Here is an 11,152-nt window from a genome sequence, read left to right as displayed (position 1 = left end):
GGCCTCGCCTTCCCACCCCAGCGCCGCCGGCCCGGCCGCCCTCCTCTCGGTGCCACCTCCCGCCCCAGCCCGGCCCCATTCAGCCCCCGCGCTCTGTCGCGCGAGTCCACCCGAATCCGAGCTCCCGGGGATCCCTTCCTGGTGAGTCCCGAACCCCTCGCTTCCAGGTAAGAGAGCGGCCGCAAGTTCCCTGCGGCCTTTCCGTGCGGTGAGGTGGGGTGGCGCCCCGTGGCAGCTACCTGCGGTCCTCGGTTAGGACCGAGTGCTTAGACCCCACCGTGTTGCTTCTGCTGGTGCACTTGTACATGTCGCGATTTTTAAGAGAAGCCGTCTGTCTTACCGGCGAGGGTGGGGAATAGACTGGCTTAGAGCAGGTTGCTTTTCTTGGCGGCTGCATCTGGCCTTCAGGTTGTACCTGCGCATGGTAGAGGATTAGCGGTGCGGGAGGACGCTAATAAAGCCTTTTTTTCCCGCTTTAGCCTTTGGGTTGCGAAGGGACATCGTGGGGAACGAGACTGTCCCAGTATCTGTGCAGGGGCAAGGGTTCTTTGTAGGCATTCAACAAGTAAAACCAAGAGGGACGTGAAGTCCGATGGGGTGTGAGTGCGAAGGGTGGGATGGATGGCCCAGGGGAACTCTGGGAGAGCTCCACAGCTTGGGACTTGGGACATCTGTTGCTCTCTGCAGCAGGCCAGAGAGGTACCCCCAGTTGGAGCAGACAGTGCCAGTGCCGAGCGCAGCCCACCCTTTCAAACGGAAGCGACTGCAGTGGGGGTTTGGCAGCGGCTCCTCCTCCTCAAAGGTATCGGTGCCGAGCTGACATCTGTGGGAAGAGGCTTTAAAGCAGAAGGCTTGGAGAGCCTCCTGGTCCCTGGAGAGCCGTGGGAATGCTTGGTGACAGCCTGGAAGCCAGTGTGTGCACCCACCCCATCCCTTCTCGAGACTTTCCTAAAATCTTGGATTGAATTCACTGCCTACTCGAAGAAAGGAGGGCTGTAGGGGGTACTTCTCTTTCAGGTTTGGCTCCTGGCCAGCGCACCATCGCTGATACCCTGGGAGGCTGTGACTGGGTGCCAGGGACAGGGAGGGCCGCCTGGCCTTCAGGGCACAGCGTCTGAGCATTTGTAGAACTGCCCTAACTGTGACTCTTATCTGCTGATCTGCTTGACTGGTAATTAGCTCAATATTCCTCTACCACTGACTAGGTAAGTAATTAGCCTTGCACAGACACACACTAGGATCCCTCTGAGCGTCCACAAGTTCCCGTGGGCATCGCCTTGCACCACACTGTGATGTGCTGTTGACTGTCGGGTCCCCATTGGCCAGGAGCATCTGCAGAGAGGGGATGGAACCATCTCCCAGGGCCCCGCCTAGCACCCCCTGCCTAATCTTTTACTCTGTGTTTGTTGAATAAGAAAATGGATTTTCTCTCTTGAATCAGTCTGAGTCTGCAACTCTTTTTTTTTTTCCATGTTGTATATTTTTCAAAATATTATCCTCAAATTCAACAGACTCAAATGTGGAAAATCTCGCCAGAGGCAAACTCATGGGAAGGGGGTTAATATACAAGTCGGGCTCTACTAGCCGGACCTGTACCTTCAGCAGGGACTCCAGAACTTCCTGGGAGGAAGTCAGTTATCCTCATCCCATAAGCAGGAGTGGGAGGCTGCTGGGCACCCTGAAGAGGTACAAATGCTGCCTGCTGAGAGCTGAATCCACCAGGGCTTAACCTATAGGGCCTGACTGCGGCCTCAGCCCTCTTGCGCACCTCATCCCTGCCCACTGATGGAAGACACTCACAGGGGGACAAGGTCACTTGCAGAGCCCCATCGGTATCTTCAGGTTGTGCTGTATCACTCCAGTGGGACCTGCCTACCCCCAGGCTTCCTATGGAGAGCAGAGGATGCCCCTTCTCACACGGGGCTGGTGATGTAGCTCTGGGTGGGGGTGGAGAGGCTGGTATTTGGGGACATGCTTTGATCTGTCAGAGGTGGCTGTACCCCAAAGCCCAACTCTTTTGCCTTTGTGAAAGGCCGTCCTGAGGGGGTACAGCTGAAAGCTGGGGCTAGGGGTGCCCACATCCCTTTTTACAGGAATCTGGGTGAGGCTAGAATCCAGAGTGGATGTGGGAACTTCCGCTGCCCTTGGCTGTCACAGGCTTATTTTTTTTGCCCAGACTCTCTCTGCCTTCGGGTCTAGCTGTAACCCAGAATTCCTGCACCTGGCGAAAATCTGTTTTCTAGAAGAGATTTAATTAATGCCTGCAGTTTGTGAGTGATAGAGAAAAGGAGAAAGATAGTACTATCTGGAGGGGCAGGGGAAAGGATGGGGGAATATTGGAGGTCTTAGGGCAATTTCAGACTCAGAATCTGCTCAAGGATGGGGCTCTTGGCTGGTGGGTAAGGAAGTATGCCCACTTTCTGGTGTGAGGCCATTACCGTTAGGAACAGAGTCACTGAGATAAGCAAAACAGCCCCACAGTGACCTGAAAGAAAGTTTGCTGAGTCCACCATCGTGGTTTTTAGAAGGCCAGAAAACCCAGTCAAGAGTTGGGCTTAGCAGAGTTGGAGGACACTGAGCTGTTCTAAGTTTCTGTGTGAGGGTCGTGCCCCTTTGGGAATAGTGGCTTGAGCCAGCTTGGTCTGGGGTATGACCTGGGGGAGCCACCTCACACCTGCCAAAAGGACAAGCAGATCAGAGGACACTTAGTGGACAAAGAAGAGGGAACAGCCTCGTAGGAGGACAGAAGGCCTCTTCTCGGACCTGCTAGGCAGCCTCACAGGTAGAACAGAGCCCAGTGAACCCCTCAACCTGGAACTACTGCAGGCAGCCATGAGGAGGAGCCTGTGGACCCAGAATGAATTTCAGGGTCTGCTCTCTGTGCAGAAGCGGGAAGGCCATGGTCACCTAACTGAGCCACAGACCCCTGCCTTCCTACTTCCATCCTGTAACCTGCAGGCTCTTCTGACCCTTCTCGGACTTTGGTTGGAGAATCCACTAGATTCGGTAAAAAGATCAATCTCTACCAAAGGTTGGACCAATTCCAAGAGGATGGAAGAAGTTAATGATTAAAAGGCATTGAAAGAGAATTGGCCAAGCTCTGTGGAGGAGGCCTCTACTGCTTCTAGGCTGGGTTACCACGCAGGCACGCATGCACGCATGTACGCATGCACGCATGCACGCACGCATATGTCCCTCCACCCCTTTCTCCCTGACCCCACCCATCCTCGTGTTAGTTGGGCCACAGCAGTATTGGGAATTCTGTGCTGAAGGAGAGCTTGGGAACCTCAAACTTCTAGTACAATTCTCTTTGTATTTGTGTGGTCATTTCCACAATGTATACATTCCTGTTGCTGCATGTGAGGCATCTTTTGGGCATCTGTTTGCCACCGTCTATAACTCTTTGTGTGACCAGCTTCCTTAGGGAGAGTGATAATCAGTAGCATAGAAACCAGAGCTTTAAAAAACAGACTAAAGTAAAAGTTCTTGGGTCTGGTTTTGACCTCTCCATCCATTTCCCCTTCCTCCTCTCCTTTTCTGTTTATGGAGAGGGCCGTCTTTTACATCACATTTACAAATAGTTTGAATGCTATTTGTCCTACCCCTCAATTATCTAGAGACACAAATCTTTCCAACCAACAAAACCACATCTTGTGTTCCTAAGCCTACCTCATTCTTGGATCCAATGTCAACCTTTAGGCCTTTGGAGATAGAATATCATTTTGGACATTTTAACTATAAAGGAAAATGAAGCTCTTGCTTGCTAACTTGTCATCTGCAAATATAGGAGAATCTGAAGTTAGAATAAAACTGTCTTGGTATCTCTTCAGGCTTCTAAAATGAAACAGGCATTGGATTACAGAAAAACGTTATTAAAGTTATAGCAGGAATATTTAGAAGCTCAGAAATAATCCACTGTGTGCTTCAAATATCATTACTAAAACATGGAGAGATATAAACCTAAACTTTCTCGAAAGTATAAATTAGAAAAGCATGCACACTTTGACAAACTGATAAGTATGGAACCTCTGAAATATATTAATTATTATGATCTTACATTATCTTTCTACAGTACTTTACCATATAAATAGGCAACAATGTCCATGATCTTATTTGATCCTTTTGACAAGTCCGGGATCTACCTAGAAATGGAGAAATGGGACTTTGGGGGGTGAAAAGGCTTCCCCTAGAATTCACATCTCTTGAGTTGAGAATTACTGAGAATAAACTCGAATATTCCTGCTATTGCTGTATGCTAAGCAGATGTGGTTACATAGCTATTTGAAAATTACAGGTGGTCTCCAGTTTAGGGGTAAAAGTAGATACTGGTTTTCTTTAGAATATTCTGTAAGTCAAACAAATGAAAGCATGTATATGTTATGACCTAGAAGCCCTGTATTAGGCTTCCTCTGGGTTTGTGGGTGTCCGAGGTTCTGTTGATGACTCCCTATTGCTAGAGTGACTAAGTTTGTTTGTATATGTCGCCCAGTACAGTGGTTAGGAATATAAATCAGGCATGTCCAACCTGTGGCCCTTGAATTGGGCCTGCCTGGTGTAGATTCTGAAGCCAGATTGGCTTTGAATCTTTACCATCACTAGCCTCATACCTTTGGACTACTTACTTAACCTCTCTGTGCTTTAGTTTCTTGTTTGTAAAACTGGGGTGATGGTAACACCTGATGGTAATACTGTTTGTGAACCTGACATGAGATAATACATGAGAAAGGCTTAGAACAATGTCGCGTGCATTTTATGTGCTTTTAAAATGTTCACTGCTACTGCTGTTTATTAACCCTTCCTAAATACATTTTAGGTCAGCCAACTGCACTGAAGTGATGGATATAGGATAATGAACAAAACACATATGGCCTCTGTCCTCATGCAGCAAAGGACATTATCCTTATGGTCACAGCAAAGGGTACGTGTGACAGTGCCCACGTTTTTCCAGGAACTCACTGGTTCTTGACCACCTGCTATGGTTTGAGAGGCTGGGTTGTGGCCCAGAAGGGGCTGACATGACTGGGGAGAAAAACGGGGAGCTGATGATCACACATGTGACCTCACATCCTGCTGTGATAGGACCTTGCCTGCCTTTTAAAACAAGCACTCATTTTGACTGGTCTGTGTCAGACAGACACATTAAGCACAAGCAGGTGCTTAATGCTTTAACTATCTTTCTTGACCGTAGGCTGTGGGTGGGAAGTGTGACAAGAGATCATACACTCAGTATTTACTCACCTGATGTGGCAGTGCTATTCTTGGTCTCAGCTGACAGAATGCTGCCCTGGGCACTGTTTAGTTCAGCCTCTTCAGCAGCCCTATAAGCCCCTGATACCACCAGAGACCTGGTGCTCAGGGCAAGGACTGGGATAGCTGTAGCTGTGGGCAGATAGGGCACCAACCAGTGACGAGAAGCCAGCCTCACAGGTTTCCTCAGTCTGCCATAGCCAGAATCTTCTTGACCCATATTGACAGGCTTGGGTTTACTAACTGTCCCAGAAAAGGCATTCCTTCCCATGACCTCGCCCTCCCTTGCTCGCTTCCCATGTATCCTACAGAGAGGCTCTGTCGTGACAGCCTGCCCGACTAGCACCTGCCGTCACGGAGCTGGCACGGGCCTGCAGGGACTGGAGCGCTTCCCTGCCTCCTTTGAACGCGGTTAGCATGCCCTGGACTCTACTAGGGAAACTGATACTCAGTTCCCTTTATGGGTACCCTGCTCATTTTTACTTGTTTTTAAACTACTGAAATTCAAAATGACTGAAGTTTTGTCTCTTTTTTAAAATGATGCCCTCTACTCAGAAAATAAAGAAATGGCAAATGATGCCATTCTTTTGTATGTAAGATGAATTGAATTAAAAGGGGGCACCTTTTCTCTAGTTTACAGAGGGGCCCCCCAGGTACTCTAACTTACCTGGTTTCAGTTGCCTCTTTTTTTTTTTTTTTTTTGTCTTTTTGAGACAGGGTCTAGCTGTGCAGTTCAGGCTGGCCTTGAGCTCACTTTGTAGCCCACGCTGGTCTCGAACTCACAAGGATCCTCCTGCCTCAGCCTCCCGAGTGCTGGGATTACAGGCGTGCACCACCGTGCCCGGCCCAGTTGCCTCTTAATTTCCTACCCCAGGTCCTCTCTTGTCGCCAATCTGTCCATCTCCATCCCAATCCCTAATGGAAACACAGACCTGAAAAATCAAAGCTTGAGCATTTATGGTCAAAGGTCATAGCATAGATGGTTGATTTTTTTTTTTTTTTTTTGGCTCCGTCTTCAAGGTGAAAAATTACTGTCTTTTTGAAAAGTATATTTTAGGAGACAACTAACATCAGCAGGCAGGAAGATCTGAGCAAGCCGGTCTCATCCATGCTCACATAATCTTCAGCACTTCTAAGTTAGCAGCATATGATTTTTGATCTTCTCTTTGTGTTTCTTGCTCTAATGACTGCTGATTATCTTGAGGCAGCTGCATTAATTGATGGTGTTTAGCGCGTCTGCTTACAGTAAGTAATTGCACTTGGCTTGGCTGAGGATAGCACATTCTTTTTAGCTGCTTTTAGCTCAGAAAGTATTTACTCTGGGAGCTGAGAGCCTGAAAGGGAATCGAGAACTCCTTGCCTCAGTGCAGGCCTGCGGCCCTACGCTTACACTCCACTGAGAGATCTTGTCGCTGAAGTATCTGTTGTCCTGCAGTTTTGTCTGCTTATGGGCCTGTCTCCTGGAGGGCAGAGGCCACACCAAGCTCATCTGAGATACACCTCAGTGAAGGTTGGGTGAATGAATGCTGAACAATGCAAAGCATGTCAGTTATAAGTATGTTCAGCTGCGAGTAACAGAACACTTCCCATCGGGGACTTATGCAAATAGGGCTTTGTTTTCCTTACGTAACAAGATGCCTGAAGATAGGAGGTTGCAGTGTTCGTTTCAGCAGCTGATGTCTGGACTGACACTTCTGTTATTCTCTTTGCCCCTTTTCATGATGGCAGAATGTCTGCTTCAGAAAAGAGTTGCTGCCAGTCACTCACAATGGTACCTTTTGTCAGGAAAACGGCATTTTCCCCAAGACACCAAGCAGATCCCTGCGATCACTGCTTTGGGAACTAGGGCATTTCTCTGCCTCCTTTGCGTGTGCAGAGCACACCCCCCACTCTTCCCAGGGAAACCCACATTCAGGTCTCTTAATGGGCACCTTGCTCCTCCTCACTCATTTTTAAGCTACTGAAATCAAGGCCCCCACATCTGAAGGCCAGAACTGTATGACCTGGCTGCTCCCGGCTAAAAGGTCCATGTGAATATTCAGCAGGGCGCATTCAGGAAAGCTTGCTGCTGAAACAAACAAATCAAATATATTTCACTGCTCAAATATGACAGGGATTTAATTTCTGTTTCCACAAGTCCCGACCGGCTGTTCCCAAAGGGTTTGCGTGTGTGTGCGCGCGCGCACGCACGTGTGTGTGTGTGTGTGTGTGTGTGTGTGTGTGTGTGTGTGAGCGCGCTTTCCTCTAGGGATGACACAGGGACCCTGGCTGCTAAAATTGCCATGCTCGTTTGTACCAGTCATTGGAAAAGGAGGGAACATGGAGATGGAGGCCGGCGTGTGGTGGGATTTTGTGGGCTACTCTTGGTGGTGAGAATCACTACCCCAGACATTCCATTGGCCACACCTCCCAACAGGAAGCTGGGAAATGCACCGTGGTCCTGTACCTCGGAGGAAAAGGAGATGGTTTCATTATTAGCCGCAATCTGTGCTATGTGGTCCCCTCCGAAATCAGGATCCTCTTAGCAAGGAAGAAGGAATAAATATTGAGAGACAACTGTAGCTGTCTTCCATTTTAAGGAAAGGTTTGCTAAAAAAGCTCCAGTTATGAGTAGTGTACATACTCAGGATAGCACCTGTCCTAAATCCCTGCTCTGTTTCCACCTTTCAAAACTGGTAGGAAAATGGAAGGTCCTCGTTGTACCCCTTTCTTGACCCAGGGCATGTTCTTAACATGGGAATGGGTCCTGGCTGACCCACCTCAGTGGGTGCAGGTTACCTCGGGGAAATGGCCTTCAGCTCCCCAAGGCTATAAGCCTGTCGGGTGCCCACCCAGCATTCCAAAGTTTCTCTTTCTTTTCAACCCCCACCCCGTCTCATATCTGGAGGGAAAGAAGGGATACGGCAAAGAGTGATATCTGAGTCCCACTCTAATTTGTTGAGAAGTGTTTTTCTACTAGGTCCTGCTAATGTTTCTAGTAAACAGGGGTGTCTGACCCCTTAGTCTGTTGGGTTGCAGTGCTGTATTCTTCGGTTTGTTGTAGGTTACTGTGACAGGTGCTTCTCCGCCCACAGCATCCATTTTCATGCCCTCACTCTCTCCCTCCCCACACCTGCTGAGCATTGCTGCTTATTCTGCTCTGTCCCATCAGCCTCTGGGGATGTGAGCAAGGAAACTGTAGTATTGATGAGCACTGTGGGAGGAGCATCTCTGGGGGCCCAGGTTATTTAATACTAGAGGGCATCCCCCAGCCTTGGCGTTAGAGGCTTCCTGAGGAAGGTACCATTTGAGTTCAGTGGATGCAGCAGCGGGAATTAAGCAGGTCAGGAAGGCATCTGGGCCAAGAGAGAAAGCTGAGCCCAGGCACCAAGGGATGAAAGGGGAATGCTAGGTTCTTGGAGTGCAGTGTGCCAGAGCTGGGCTGGGGGGTGTGGCCACAGGCTCACCCAGCATGCTCTGCGCAGGGCCTGAGGTGGCCAAGGCCACATAAGGCTGCTGTCCCAGTTCAACTCAGGGCCTGGCCTTGAAGGGTGAGGTTGCATAGGAACTGGGGCCGGAGTCTGAGAAGGGCTTGGTTGCTCTTTGGGACCCTGCTCTAAAGGGTTTGCTGTTGGAAGCGGGAGAGAATATGGGCCTGGTCGCTTGTGCCATCGCCTCTCTTGCCCTGTCCCTGTGTGTCCCCTGTGTCTCTGATTCTTGTCTGGTTGTTTGCCCAGGCATTACTCAGGCTGTAAAAAATAGTCTGGCACCAGAGCCGCAGCAGTTTTGTTGAGGAAAGCTGGAACTGTCATCGCGTATCCGGGTGGCTGTCGGTGAGATTTTTGACGGAGCACTTTCTTGGACCCCTGGGATATGGTTCTAAAGTTGGCTGACAATGTTTTTCTCCCTTGGATTCATACCAGCAGCTCTGGCTACTCGCTAGGAAGGTGGCCTGGTTGTGCCTGCGGTCTGCCTTGGCCTCAGGCTCATAATGCACTTTCCCGTGGGCACACTGAAATAGACATTTAACCCCCACACCCCCTGAGTGCGGTGCACTTTGCCACAGGCTGGTCTGAGAGCAGAGGACGGGCCTTCGGCGTGGGCTCCATTAGAAGCTGGCCTGCAGCCCCTCGGTGCTCGTGTCCCGCACGTGGTGGGAGACCCCAGCTGACTACAGTGAGTGCTGCCTGAGGTAGCAGGCTGCGCGCTTCCTCTCCCCAGGGAAATGAGGGCTGAGCCGGAGTTCAGCAAATCTGTCAGCTCCCCTCATTGTGATGAATGGCCCCGAGGGTGGCTTCCTTCATTCTGCCTCCCGGCTGCTGTGTTTATTACGGTGGACCTGACAGTACAGAGAGAAGAGCCTTTATTCTAGTCGAAGCCAAGGGCTGGTTGAATAGCTCTTTCCTTCAAGGTGTGTTAGTCTGAATCCATAGACAGACTCTGATCAGTCTGATGATGTTTATTAAATGCCTTTTAAGGAGGAAGAGAAAGATTATTACCATCCTGAGTGCTTCCCAGGACATAGGTAGGCAATGTCACATTCCACTAGATAAGAGCAGGGTTTTAGAGCTGCTTTGATCTCCTGGCCCCTAGCTTCTGTCACTGTACTTGGCTTGGAGTAGATGCTCAGTAAGTATTTGTTTAATAAATAAATTAAATTGTCACTTACACGTGAGGCAACAATAATCCTTGCCTGAGCTGGGAAGTAAGTGGTGGAATAAAAGGCCTGAATCCCGGGGACCCCTGCCCCCTCCCCCTAGAATGTGGTTGAGGGTAGCTCTATAGGAGGACCACAGCCCACCCGGCCTCATGATCTGACTGAATACAGCATTGTCTTGGCAGAGCCCACCAGCTGGATAACCAAATGTCAGGGCGCAGAAGGTTGGAGGGTGTCTTCTTGGTGCCAGGGTCTTGTCGTCACTCCGGAGTGGGAGGAATATGCAGGAGTGTATCCGTCAGCAGCTTGAGAGTGACATTTCTACAACACCTTCATCCTGTCAACCATGTGCTCCAGAACTTTCTGTGGCTCCTACTCCTACGGGAACCTAGAATGGCCCCAGCCATCCTCTACGCTGTTCCCTGAGGAGTTGCTGCATAAGGCCTGCCTGCACTCAGCAGCACAGAGGGGTGGGCTTTGGCCCTCTGCCCTATCCCGCTGTGCATACTGCTTCTCCTCAGAAAACCTGTGTCCTTCAGGAGGACCCCCGATGTCCTCTTGCCCTTTGAGTTTCACACGCTGCCTGCCTCTCATGCAGCCCTCTCTGGGCATCCCAGCATGCAGTGCGCCTCACATCCTGTAGCCTCAGTGTGTGCAGTGCATTTTCTCCTGCGTCCCTGGAGCCCTGGGCTCTGCAGGTGGATGGTGCTACCACTTAACGGGGCACAAAGTCTCTCTCTTTAAGCCTAAGCAGTTCAACTGTTATCTGAATTACATATCAGGTTCCGTGTTGCCTTGAGTTTTGAAAGGGGATACTGTTTTGAAAACACTGATGTCTTTATAACTTATCATGTGCTCGCCTTGTGAGATCTTGCTTAACTGTATTGCTTAAAAATAATTGAAGTACAGTTGACAGCCTTTTCCCCTGATTAAAAAAAAGTAGTATACGTTTGTTTAAGAAAATAGGAGACATGTGGAAAAATATAGCTGAGAAATTAGTCTTTCAGGAACCCACCACCTTCTTGATGAATAGGAAGCCAGTCCTCTGTCTTGCTGTCTGTTTTAAAGAAAATTAAGATTACCTGTAACTGTTACAACCATTATCACTCATAACACTTAGGGTATGTTGTCTCTCAGAGTTCTATAAGGTATACAAATAAAAAATCCTACTCCTACCTTTGCCTGCAGCACTCAGCCCAGTCTTTGTGACATAGCTCTTATTTTTATCACAGTGGAGGTCGTACTACAAGTGATGTATTTATTATAGCT

General features: G+C 49.3%; 1 protein-coding gene across 12 annotated transcripts in view; it reads left to right on the top strand.

The window, feature by feature from the left end:
• Positions 1-29: 29 nt before the first annotated feature.
• The window catches only part of Pxylp1 (2-phosphoxylose phosphatase 1), a 59,136-nt gene continuing 48,013 nt past the window's right edge, over positions 30-11,152 (top strand). For 6 of the 12 annotated variants that reach the window (XM_013506277.1, XM_013506276.1, XM_013506271.1 and 3 more), the window contains exons 1-4: positions 30-167; positions 688-802; positions 1,018-1,205; positions 4,814-4,918. In XM_013506277.1, the coding sequence (XP_013361731.1) occupies positions 4,903-4,918 (16 nt within the window). In that variant the 5' untranslated portion in view covers positions 30-167; positions 688-802; positions 1,018-1,205; positions 4,814-4,902. Of the gene's footprint in view, positions 168-196; positions 803-1,017; positions 1,206-3,359; positions 4,919-11,152 lie in introns of those variants that run through there. The other 6 variants (XM_005407772.2, XM_013506274.1, XM_013506267.1 and 3 more) reach the window with 5 other exon arrangements.

The sequence above is a fragment of the Chinchilla lanigera genome, unplaced genomic scaffold (genome assembly GCF_000276665.1).
Source record: "Chinchilla lanigera isolate Chin_1 unplaced genomic scaffold, ChiLan1.0 scaffold00107, whole genome shotgun sequence".
NCBI classification, from domain to species: Eukaryota; Metazoa; Chordata; class Mammalia; order Rodentia; family Chinchillidae; genus Chinchilla; species Chinchilla lanigera.
The sequence above is the reverse complement of the archived record's forward strand: the minus strand, read 5'-3'. Positions and strand labels throughout refer to the sequence as shown.